Below are 13,093 nucleotides of genomic sequence, written 5' to 3'. Positions count from 1 at the left end.
GGCTTTTAGCATTCTTAGTTCAAATCACACCATAGCTTATTTAGGTAGGAGATTTTAATCTGTTGGTCAGTTTAAAACCACCGCTTGAAATCTTACAAACACTCGAGTTAAGTGTCTAATTTGAGGATATCCCTTTACATTCCTTCCTCTTGTCACAGGGGCCTGTTTAAGAAGCATGCCCTTGCCTGCTTCCTGACGAAAACATAAACAATATCACTTACATACTCATATTCTCTCGTACATAGGGCTGCAGGATGAGATATCTTACTATATTAGATATCAGAGTAAGAAACTCGACTCTGTACGAGACAATAAGTACCTATATATTTGGTTGCTAGAACATATACATATTTCTTGAACGTCCTAGTCATAAACTACTGATATGATCTTATAACTAGATTTTACTCATCCGTCCATTGCTGTAGGAATAAGAGAAAAATGTAAACTAGTAAGTACCAAATGACTATGAACTGGTGGCGCTAAACTAAGCAGAGTATTGCCATACAGTTCCCCTTAAAGCCTTATTGCCTGTTACGAAAGAAAGGAGCTAATTCTGTTAGGTTAAGAAGTTTGTTTCACAAACATACAACTCTGATTTCACTACTTATACTCTGCACATATTTCCTTTCGCATACATCTTCCACTATAGCAGGCTTCCTAGCGTATAGAGTTCAGACTTCCTGGGTGCCTGCTTCCCACAGATGATACGTATTTGAAATCAGGGTAACGCCTGAATACAAACTTATGGAGTTCTTGAAAGATTCATGCATCCAACCATAGAAAGAAAAGAATATATGAAATTAAGAAAACATGCATTCCGCCTAGAGGAAGGTATTGAGCTTTTCCTTCTATCGGACACCCAAAATGCAATAGGGAAACCTATAATCATACAAAATGGTGAGTACAGGCCTAATCATTCTAGTGCTTGGGGAATCATTACATTCACTAGCATCTACAGTTACTCTTACTTGCAACATTACACAGGAGCTAGATAATATTCTTTTCCATACACTAGGTACAACGCCCGAACATTTTGAGGAGGGGGCCAGTCGATTAGATCGACCCCAGCACGCAACTGGCGCTTAATTTATCGACCCCGAAAGGATAGAAGACAAAGTCGACCTCAGCGGAATTTGATCTCAGAACGTAAAGACAGACGAAATTCCGTTAAGCATTTCGCCCGGCTCACCTCGCTGTTTTCGAAGCTGCATAATACTAAAGCAATTCTGAGGTCCAACAAAAACGCAAGTGAAATATAATCATGCAACTTATAGACTCCTTATACACTCTCCAAGTCATTATATGGATTCATCACAGTACACTCAACCACAGACCTTATTATTCTCGAATCTAACACAGAAAATAGAGGAATGTTACAAGAGCAAAAGTCTCAGTCACGTAACATTCTTTTTCTCATAAATATTAGTGAAGTCTTTTTATTTCCTCTGTCATCCACTCATACATAAATTAGTCAGCACCGACTTTAAAATCAACAGAAAACACCAGCTACCATACTAACTATCCGGTTACTAAACCTATGTACTGTAGAATAAAAACACTCCCAATATGGTAGGAATTTCTCGTATGGAGTACTTCAAGGAGTCATGCGTCCACCCAATTTGTTTATCTTTCACATATACGAACCTACTACACATTTTATTCTACACATAAACACTTGTATAAATCAAATACATCCTTCTCCCACTCTCTTGAACTTTCGTACGAATACACCTTCCCCGTATAAATAAATCCTGTAAAACTAGTGAATAGTTTCAACTAACTCTCACAATCAACACCATAACATACCGCACGCACAAACTCACATATACGCAAACATACAGAAGACAAAAATGCTGTCAGAAACAATCAACATAAAATGAGGAAAAGAAGGCAAATATACATATACGTACCTGAGGTAATCATTTCTACTACATTTACTTAACAGAAAGAACAACACCGGTGAACACAAAATATATTATGTCCATCATTGTATAAGCGAGCAGATTTTCAGGAAAACTTTCTAGGGGCTGCACTTAGCTTCAGTAAACGAAAGTGGCAACTGATATGATTGCTCGTTACGCTCAGAGAAATAACCAAATTTCCATCCAAGTAAACAATTTCTCAGTTTACTACAAAGTGCAGAGTATGAAATGCCCGAAAGAAGACTGCCACATCAATCTAAGACGATTCGAGATTAAATAACGGCAATATTAAAGAAGTATTACATAGAAAGATCTGCGGATAAATCAGAACTGATTGATTTCCATAACAAATTGTGTTTTTATTGTTTGTCCCTACATTTTACTACTAACGTTGATATGAAATGTGAGGTTGCCGCTGTTGATAGCACAATGTCTGCAGTCATTTGAAGTAGTGTTAGTAATATTGTTTCATACTAATATGAAGATATAAACAAAATAAGACAAGTGACGTATATATATTTTTTCTTACCACATTTGTTTTCGTCATCACATGTATGGGCACAATCACATATTCCATCACACTGGTTTGATATATCTATACATTCGCCACTCTGGCATTGGTATTTCCTTTCTGGACACTTTCCACCTACATAGAAAATCAACTGATTATGCAAAAGTTAGCGTTAGTGTGTATGTATGTGTGTGAGAGAGGAAATGTGTGTGTGTGTGTGTTTATGTGTGTGCGTATAAAAACAGTAATATGTACAATATTATGCAGTATACAATATAATATCTGGTATAGTGTAACATTTTAACACTATGCTAATATTGCGCCTCTGAAACCAAAGTTTGAACGCTTATATGGATACTGAACTATCACACACGCGCGCACATACATTGTGTACATACACTTTCTACAAAATACATTATGATATTTTTTTCTTTCTGTTGTTTTACATTTTAGTTGTGCTCAATCATCGGCTCAGATATTAATTTTCGTCTGCAAATGTTAAAAGCTGTTATGCTTACAAACTGGCTTTTTCCTTATCACTAACAATGCTAAGTGCGCAACTGTGGAGCGGTTGCAGACATAACTTCATGACTCGTGTTCAGAATATCTAATACATTATCTATTTTTAAATTCCACTCTATACTTCCTTCCCATAAAGTGAAGAAACCACACTTATTATATGACAGTGATAAAAATTTGAGAATGGTTAATATTTTACCACAAAGGAGTGTGTGAAATTTATATATGTGTATATGTATGTAGGTATATATAGTCGATGCAGTAATTGATAGAACAACACTTTCGATAGTCCAACATGAATACTAAAGATTAATAGTGAGAGTTACGCAATCTCTGAAGATTTGACAATGTTATCGACTTATAATAAGGTTTTCCTTATAGGATCGAGATCTACTCAATATTAACGAAACATATATAAAACTATGTAGCTAAATATTACATAACAAACTTTCCTATTTTTTTCCCTTCAAGTAATCAGGGAATCAGTGTTTATACTTTACATGAAGGCGATTCTTCTTTGTTGAATATTATCTCAGCTATCCTCACGAAGGTCTGAATATGCAGACAACCGTTGCAGTCAATATTCAGTCATTACTGACATTTGCATATCTGATTATGCGATTTACTCTAGAGTATACTAAGAAAATATCTTGTCACACACATACACACTCCATTAGGTCATTGCAAGGCTGCGCTAAAATTCTAATTCTCATGTTTTAGGCTGTTAGGAGTTGAGAACGTGGTTTCATCCATAACAGATGGAGAACCAAAATAAATTTAACTTCAGCAAGTTACCGTGCTATTTATACCACGCAACTACAAATTAACCACAAGCTAGGAGATGAATTTCTCTATCAGATTTCAGTGTATCATAATAAACTGTCATGAATATCATATATTTCTTCTCAAGATGCACACTATATTCTTCTTCATATGCAATGGAAAAGTAATTTTAAAAAAATTATATACATATATCTATATCTAAACAAAAGATTATTTATTAAAGAATTCATATGTACGCAAGGCAGCAATGATGTTTATGTAACTCAAGATACACGTGCCTGAAATCTATTATATTCTACACGAAATCTTAATACTTCTAATACTGTCGCAGATAAGATATGCTATATTCTCAAATACCCATTTCAGATTTTATATATTGAAGTTGCTCAACTATCAATGAGTTTATACGCAAACAAATATATAAACATGTCCACGCACGCATACTTATACACGCAAGCCTAAGCACCAATACAAATATATATATATATATATATATATATATAAACATAGACATGGGCGCGCGTACGCAAGTATTTCTCTAGCAATCTATCTATCCTACTTTTCTCTCAATCTCTCTCTCGATTTCTGTATGTGTGTGTGTGTGTGTGTGGTCACGCGCGTGCGTGCTTGTGTGTTTGTAAATTCATATATATATACACCTTAATAATCATAAGCGAAGAAACAACATATACAACACATAATAATAGAACCGATGTTTATTTATTAGGAGATATAGAGCCATATAAATTTATTAACTATACATTAGCGTTATTATGCACAGTAACATCTATACTTTTCTCTGCCTGTAATAATATATATATACATACAACCTTCGAACAAAGGTCAACAGCGACCCCTCCTGGACTCGGCTGCTCCACATTGATAAGGGGCAACTACCACGAAACTGGTCTGTGAGTGCCAAGCCAGCAAGGACAAGATGATGACCTCCCCTGTTCGAAGGTTTATTGACACAGATTTATGCGTCATATAGTTAGCTAGAGGCGATCACCTCGCGGAGCTAATCAACAACATCTTACGTCCTATTGCTCCGGACTGTCATGTTAATTTCTCTCTCTGTATATATATATATATATATATATATATATACATTGCATATATGCATGTACATGTGCACATGTAGTGAAACTGAAAGGCAGAGAGAGGCTGTGGACGTAATTATAAATTTATTGATATGGTAATATATATTCTCAATATAATTTCTCTAAAATCGGAAATGAAGGGAATAGAGGATCCGATTCCTAATTTCCACTGTACATAGCAATGTGAACGCTACTGATCCATCTGGAATCAATCAAATAAGCGATCTGGTATTCAAAATAACACTGCAATTCGAATGCCTTGTTCTGTATTTATACTATTGTTATCGCTGTAATTGTTTAAAAATTTGGGTTTAATTTGGAGTTTCAGAATAATTCTTTCTGTTTTTTTTTGTTTATTGCAGTCACTACAGACAGCCAAGCATGGGCATGCGCATATGTATGTATGTATGTATGTATGTATGTATGTATGTATGTATGTATGTATGTATGTATGTATGTATGTATATGTATATATATATATATATATATATATATATATGCACAAAAAAAAAGTAAGCATTATTTTGAAACTCCAAATATACCCGAATTAAATATATATATATTATATATATATATATATATATATATATATATATATATATATATATATATATATATATATGTACTATCTATCTATATCAATACAACTTTAATGATAAACATCAAAGAATGGTTTCAAGCCAATTTAGACGTCAAATAATTACAGGACAGGAAACCGTAATACATTATTGCACTGCAGTAATTCTACATGTGACCGACTTGCGCGTATATGCACAATCGACTTAAGCAAACTTTAAGAGCTGTATGTTTGGATAAAAGCGTGAAAGCAAAAATCTTATTATGTTCAATATCTGTTTCATTAAAATAGAGACTACCAAAAGTGTAAGTGCATAATTCTGATACATAAAGAAAATACAACAATATAATTTTAATGTGAGTTTGTAGTCAGAATCCAAGACCAACAAGATATCTATCAGTTGTGAAAATTAGCTGCCCAGCGTATGTTAGCATAAAGCTAAGGGTCAGTGAAAAGAGAATACCTACGCTGAACTGTTGAGAAATCTGTAGTTACTCTATCCAGATTACAAGTTCAGGATTATACATGTAATTATTGGGATACTGCGATATGTAACGAACTGCCTGAATATCAATCTTGAGAAATTAGGCTTCTCAGAACCTGAAAAGCCGAAAACTAATTCGAAGACTACAGATCCAATCCATCACTGGAAGTGAAAAATCCGTAAAGCTTTCCAGAAGTTTGTCGTTTAGATATATATAAGTATGTCTAGATATGCAACTATATGCATGAGAATGCATTCATAAAACAAAACACAAATCTGCACATATTCATAAATGCATACATACATACATATAAAAATTCCCTGTTGTTGATGTTGAAATTCCAATGAAGGAGCCGTGGATCTAGGTTAGAAACAGGCTCTTTCTCTGTTAAGAAATCTTGAAATAAAACTGAATAATGACATACATACATACATACATACATACATACATACATACATACATACATACATACATACATACATACATACATACATACATACATACATACATACATACATACATACATACATACATACATACATACATACACACATGCATGGATACATGCATACATACATAGATACATATTTTGCTTTTAATTCTTTATTTTTTATTGTAATATATATTTGAAACAAATATGCTTAATTTTTACATTTAAACGTAGTCAACCACTTCACTTATTGATACATTGACTCTATACTAATCTACAATGAAGCACTTTTCAGATATACTGTTATTGTACTGGAACAAACATGGTCAAATTTATTTACAGTACTAAATGCTTAAGTTCAAAAGTGCTACCAATTTTTTTTATTATTAGATTCAATTGTTTCAATAACGACAGTAATTTGTCAAATTAGTTCTTTTAATGTGATCTATATTTTATTAACATAAAATGACAAAAAATTGTTTCTTTATTAAACTAATTACGTTATTCGATTAGGGATGATTGGGTCTGACTACCTACCGAAAATAGATTATCTTGTGATGTTAGAAAAGTGTTTTTCAATATGGAAAATCATACTATGTGTTATATGTAATCTATCAGAATCAGAACAGTAAAAGACGTGTACACAAGAAAACAGCTCTCAGGAAGACGATCTCTGTACTAACACATATTTGATTAATACTTTGCAAGAAGCCTTTGTGAGTCTTTTCTACTTTAAGGTAACATATAATGGAGAGCTTCTATGCGGTGCTTAGCTTGTAATGAATTGTAACCGAATCTGCTTGAAATTACTCCGAATTCAATTTTTAAAAAATTGAACAACATATTTGTTTGGGGCTAGATATACATTATCTGAAAACATACGACGGAACTGTTATGTCAGTTTCTATGATCAAGGTTGCCCAGGAAATACACTATAGCTACAAGCATATATTTTATTCACTCTCAAACAAAACACATCTGCGGTACCACTGTTTCACAATTGAATAATGTCCGAACAATTTGACATTTTAAATCAATGTATCGATGAGCATATACTTGGCTGAGACAGATAATCAGTATCATATCTTCTTTTATAAATATTTTCAATAAAAACATGAAAACAATAGTATCTAAGAAATATTATAAAGGATAATTAAAATACTGATATGAATAGAACAAACATATAAGGAATTTCGAATACTTACAGTTAGTTTCATCATCGTGGTCTATTAAACAATCTCTGTGGAAGTCGCAAACTTTGTCTTTGTGAATATAAAGGCCGTTACTGCACTGAAAATGGCTTTCTGCAATAGAAAATTATATGTGAATATATTCAATCAATCATGAATTATGAGCAAGTTTATCTTCGAAAAGTAAACAAAGGAGTTGCATCATTAGAGCAGTGGATCTCAAGCTTCATGATTTCATGTCGGATTAGAGAGCAAACCGGTATACTTTGCGTGTAAACTTAAAAAAACTGCTGTCGGAATTTACATGAAAATGTTTTATAAATGTATTTTAAAGTTAAAAGTGTAAAAATAAAAGAGAGAACCTATTGCTAATCTTATGCTATTAATCATACATGCGTATAACAAAATTATGAGTAACATGTTTTCTAAAACGTTCAAACATGTGTATGAATTTTCTAAAGACTTAAATTATACTTTTGAAAATCTGCAGTGAACCTGGATACGCCTTGCAGCGCACTATTTGAGAAGTATTGCTTTAGAGTATTATTTAGCAGAGTGAGCTTCAAATGATTTATTTACTAATCTTGAAATTATGGAAGCATATTTTAAATAACAAAACCTCTAGCATTGAAAGGATAACGGATATAATTTTTGTTCAATAAAAGATTTTAGTTTATTTTCTAAAGCATCATGAGATTTTAAATCTTTAGTACCAATTCATCATCAACATTACTTATACAAGGCGTGGCGGATGGCCAGATAATCGAACAAAGTGCCTTTTCATATTTAGTAGCATCAGCTAACATTTTGAATTCAAATCGCACAGGGGTCAGCATTTCCTTTCTTTCTTCGGGAGTTGATAAAATAAAATAGTTGATAAGTACCGAGACTGGTCTAATCGTTAGAAATATGTCTTAGGTATAGAAAATATTGTATAGAAAATAAAAAAGAAAGCACCAGACAAACAATATTGTTGTTGCACGTTCCAGTTATATTTGGTTGTATTCTACTTTATTTAAGTCACTAATATAGAAATAGCTTTTATTCCACAGCTTTGATTCATCTCATTTATATACTTGACGAGCACAACGCCCCGCGTCCAATGAACGGCGCTGAGTTGTCAAACATTTAAACTAAATTTTCTCATAACAACTTGTCCGACAGTCCCATAGGCCTCCCCTTTGGAAAATACTGATTTAACCTAAATTTGAGACACCATGCATTTTTCAGCGTACGCGTAGTATCGATCGCAACAGCTGATGTACTTGCGCGTACAAATGCACGTTCCCACGGCTTTATCGATCGCATTCTGCCCTGGAATTGATTTTTGTAATTTTTTCAAGCCTTATACACGCCCGGATACCGTTGGTATCTACATATCAAATTTGAGCACAATCGGATGGAGGATGCCCGAGATCTTAGAAGACACACAAACAGACAGACAGAACGGATTTTATATAATAGATTTATTAAAAAACAACAGTTATTGCTTTTATTGGCGAGGTGCAATAGGCCTTCGATTCCAAATAATTTTACTGTGAAATTTGAGAGTACATTGGTGAAAATAACGTTGTTGGCTGCAGTTTCCACTAGTTCAAGGCATGTTTAGCATGAGAAGTGTCAAACAAGTAACAATGATGCAAAATAAATACTACAACGAACTTCGCTCGAAAAGCAGGATTCCATATTCTTTCTCATTGTTATTTACACCTTTTACGGTTGTAAACTAGTGAAGTATATACACAGACACAGGAAGGCAGACATATACACACTAACGCACGTGCGCGCGCACGCACACACACAGCGAATTATGTACTGTTTTTGGCTACCATTTTCAGCTAATGATATATTGGCCACCCCAGTTTGTGTGCAGTAGGATCGAACGCAGAATCACGAAGTAAATTTTTTAAACAACCAAACGTACCTGCGAGTATGTGAAAGTCATTACATACCATTCTTTCCATATGATATTTTACATGGGATTTCAGCATAAGTACAAGAGTGCTGGTCATCATATGCACCTCCATGTTTACGTAAATTAAAATATGCATAACAATAAAGAATGAAAACAACAAAATGTTCATCATATACTGCTTGTAAACACTGCTTGGATTATGTGCAATTTACTGGGGATAAGCTGACAACTCGTAACAGATCCAATGCTTACTTTGTTATTATCATATCCTTTCCGGCATTACGTGAACACCTAAAAAACGTAGAACATATCTTAAAGGGTTATAAGACTGCGTTATCTAAACTGATCTTTCATTCTTAAGTCGTAAATGTGGAATTTAAGCGAGATTTGTTGTTATTTCTAGTAGCTTAAATAATTGTAACTTCCCTGTCGATTTGTCAAATAATTCTGTTGTGTATAACTAAAAGCTGTAATCTTGCATGGCCCTGTTATACAGAACCTATACAGAATCGTGTGCAAATACAGTGAAATATGACTGAATAGTTAATACTGAGTAGCACTGGAATGACTATACAAAGCATCAATTTTCCAGCTATTAGAATACAACCCGTCCTTTCAGCTAATCGACGAGAAGCATCTAACTGGCTAATCAATTTGTTAAAATTATACCAAAACATAACTTAAATTTCACTATGCCACCTAGAACACAGATAATAAATCATTGGGTATATCTAGATGCCATTGATCAGAAATCTGATATATTTGAGTCTTACTGACCTGAAGCTAAACAAAACACACACACACACACACACACACACACACAACACACACACACGCGCACACACACAGAAACATGTACCTAGAATCACTGTCTCTCTGTCTCTTTCACACTCAAATATACACATTTTTAATCTCTCTCTCTCTCTCTCTCTCTCTCTCTTTCTCTCTCTCTGTCATACACGTATGAACACGCATACGTATTCTCTTTTGTAGTATATCTTCCAGCTCAGCGACTGTATTCCTTAATTTGAACTGATATATATATTTACTGTCAATGTTGATGTAGAATACTTTGTCTAGTTTATGTCTACGAAATAATCTGTCATTTAAATTGAAAATTTGCTTCTTCCATTACTGAATCTACAAAAAAAAAATCTTATAGTTTTTTGAGGATGTATGGGTGTGTATGGGTGTCGGAGTATGTATATTGTGATATATATGGTAAATCTTTAAAGACAGTAAATAAAAAAGAAATTGATTAAAGTTGAAATTGTAACCATTATTGAAATACATCAAAAATAAAACAAAATCAAGAACAAAGGGATAACTAAATAACTAAACAAAACTAGCTAGATCTAACATCTGAATATTAATATTTCAGTATGTATGTATGTATATGTGTGTGTGTGTGTGTGTGTGTGTTGTGTGTGTGTGGTGTGTGTGTGTGTGTGTGTTGTGAGTAAACAGAGGAGAGAGAAAGAGAGAGTCTGAGATGGAGACAGAGAGACACATATAAATGTGGATATATATATATAGAGAGAGAGAGAAACAGGCAAACAGGCAGAGAAATACATATGTATGTGTTATATATACATATATATATACATGTGTGTATGTATATATATATATATATATATATATGTTTATCTCTGTGTATGTATTTATGCGTACGTACATTTAAAGTATTCTTATATTCGTATTGTTATGGTTGTTGTACGTACCTAATATAACCATAGTTTCCTTTTATTTATTGGAAGTCGTTCTTATTTATTTTTACTAATACTTATTGCCCTTCGTTTCATTTTCTAGCAGAAGAATATTCATTTCATAATGTTTTTTATCAGATATTTATTTATACTTATTACGCAAAGCAACTAAATATAGTTTTCTCGTCTACTTGATGTTTCTATACCCAAACTATGCAAAAGTTGAACGCAGTTAAATGAGAGTTTGTCTGTATGCATATATCCAGATACATAACTGTTTGTATGATAAGTTGATATACAGATGAAGGAGGCAATTTATGTTTCCACAAACTTTGAAGTATACTTTTTACATGTAAACATACGAATAATGTCGATAAATTTATATTGGTATAGGGCTATTGTGGGAAAGACATCAAATATATGAGGAAGGAAGAAATTAATACACACATAAATACATGGACACGCGCGGTGACACATACACATATACACACGTGCTCACGCATGCAACCGCACTCATAGATGCATGTTTAACTGTTAATATGTGTGTATGCAAACTTCGTTGTATGTTTGTGAACATGACGTTATAGAAATGTGTTTGAGACAAACTAACACGTAATTGTATAATTAGATCCGTTCGTACTGTGTTGGCGCATATGTAATTTCACACATATGCATATATAGGCATAGATGTTTAGATAAATATGTGTGCACAGCTGCATACATACATATATACATACATACATATATACAGTTGTAGAAATTAGTTGCCAGGTGGATGTTAAAATAAATCTAAAGAGGACACCTACGCTGGATTATTGAGAAATCTACAGTTACTCTATCGAGATTAAAAGTTCAGGTTTATACCTATAATTATTGTGGCACTGCGAAATGTAACACACTGCCTAAATACTAGTCTTGAGAAATTAGGCTTTCCCAAACCAGAAGGAAGAAATCTCATTCGAAGACTACAGATCCAAGCCATCACTGGAAGTGTAAATATCTATAAAACTTTCCAGAATGATATATGAGCATCTCTAGACATGCAACTATATGCTTGAGAATACATACATAAAACAAAATATAGAAATCTGCACGTATACATACATACACATGTATATACGTACATATGTACATATATATATATATATATATATATATATATATATATAATATATATATATTGTGGGGTGAAGGAAACTACTATCTCTAAATGACATATATATATATATATATATATATATATATATATATATGTCATTTACAGATAGTAGTTTCCTTCACCCCACCATATAAAATAATTTAAATTTAATTCGATACATACTACTCACTTCTCAGCTCCCATGATGCATTTTTTTATTTCCTGGACCTTTGTTACTATTAAGTTATTATGCTAATTAAGTAATAGTTTAAAAGAAGCAGGACGTAGGTGGGAGTGTAGATGTTCGCAGAGCCTTGCGACGTTAAGCCGAAATTAATACGTAGTAGGACAATGGTCGGTAGTTTGTACATATATTTTATGACATTTCTTTTGCGTTACCCTTAAGTTATGTTTACTTTGTAAATTTTTAATTTTTATCATTCGTATTATTTGTAAATTTTCTTTTTGCAGTTTGTCATTCGTACCATAGTTTTTATTCGAATATATTTATTTGTCATTGCTTTCATTTTTATTCGAACACATTTATTTGTCATTGCTTTCATTATTATACCATCATAAGTATATATTTTATTTTTATCCCTACGTATTATTAATTTTCTATGAATGCTTAAAGACATACGTTACGTGAGAATTTAGTTTTTGTAAATTTTTATTTTTATTCGTATTTTTTATTTTCTTATTTTTTATCTTTTCTTTTTTCTTTTTTCTTTTTATTAAGTTTATTTGAATTAAATTATGGCTCGCACAGTGAGGTCCGGCAAATCTATTTACACATACACATACATATATGTTAAAA

General features: G+C 32.8%; 1 protein-coding gene across 2 annotated transcripts in view; it reads right to left on the bottom strand.

Moving 5' to 3' along the window:
* LOC115209347 (G-protein coupled receptor GRL101) overlaps positions 1 to 13,093 on the bottom strand; it is an 804,611-nt gene that overhangs the window by 228,010 nt on the left and 563,508 nt on the right. For both annotated transcript variants that reach the window (XM_029777716.2, XM_036501082.1), the window contains exons 6-7: positions 7,533 to 7,631; positions 2,452 to 2,568 (exon numbers count right to left, since the gene is read on the bottom strand). In XM_029777716.2, coding sequence (XP_029633576.2) covers positions 2,452 to 2,568; positions 7,533 to 7,631 — 216 coding nt within the window. The remainder of the gene's footprint in view (positions 1 to 2,451; positions 2,569 to 7,532; positions 7,632 to 13,093) is intronic.

The sequence above is a fragment of the Octopus sinensis genome, linkage group LG3 (genome assembly GCF_006345805.1).
Source record: "Octopus sinensis linkage group LG3, ASM634580v1, whole genome shotgun sequence".
Lineage (NCBI taxonomy): Eukaryota > Metazoa > Mollusca > Cephalopoda > Octopoda > Octopodidae > Octopus > Octopus sinensis.
Note: the sequence above shows the minus strand (reverse complement) of the source record. Positions and strands in the feature narration are given on the sequence as shown.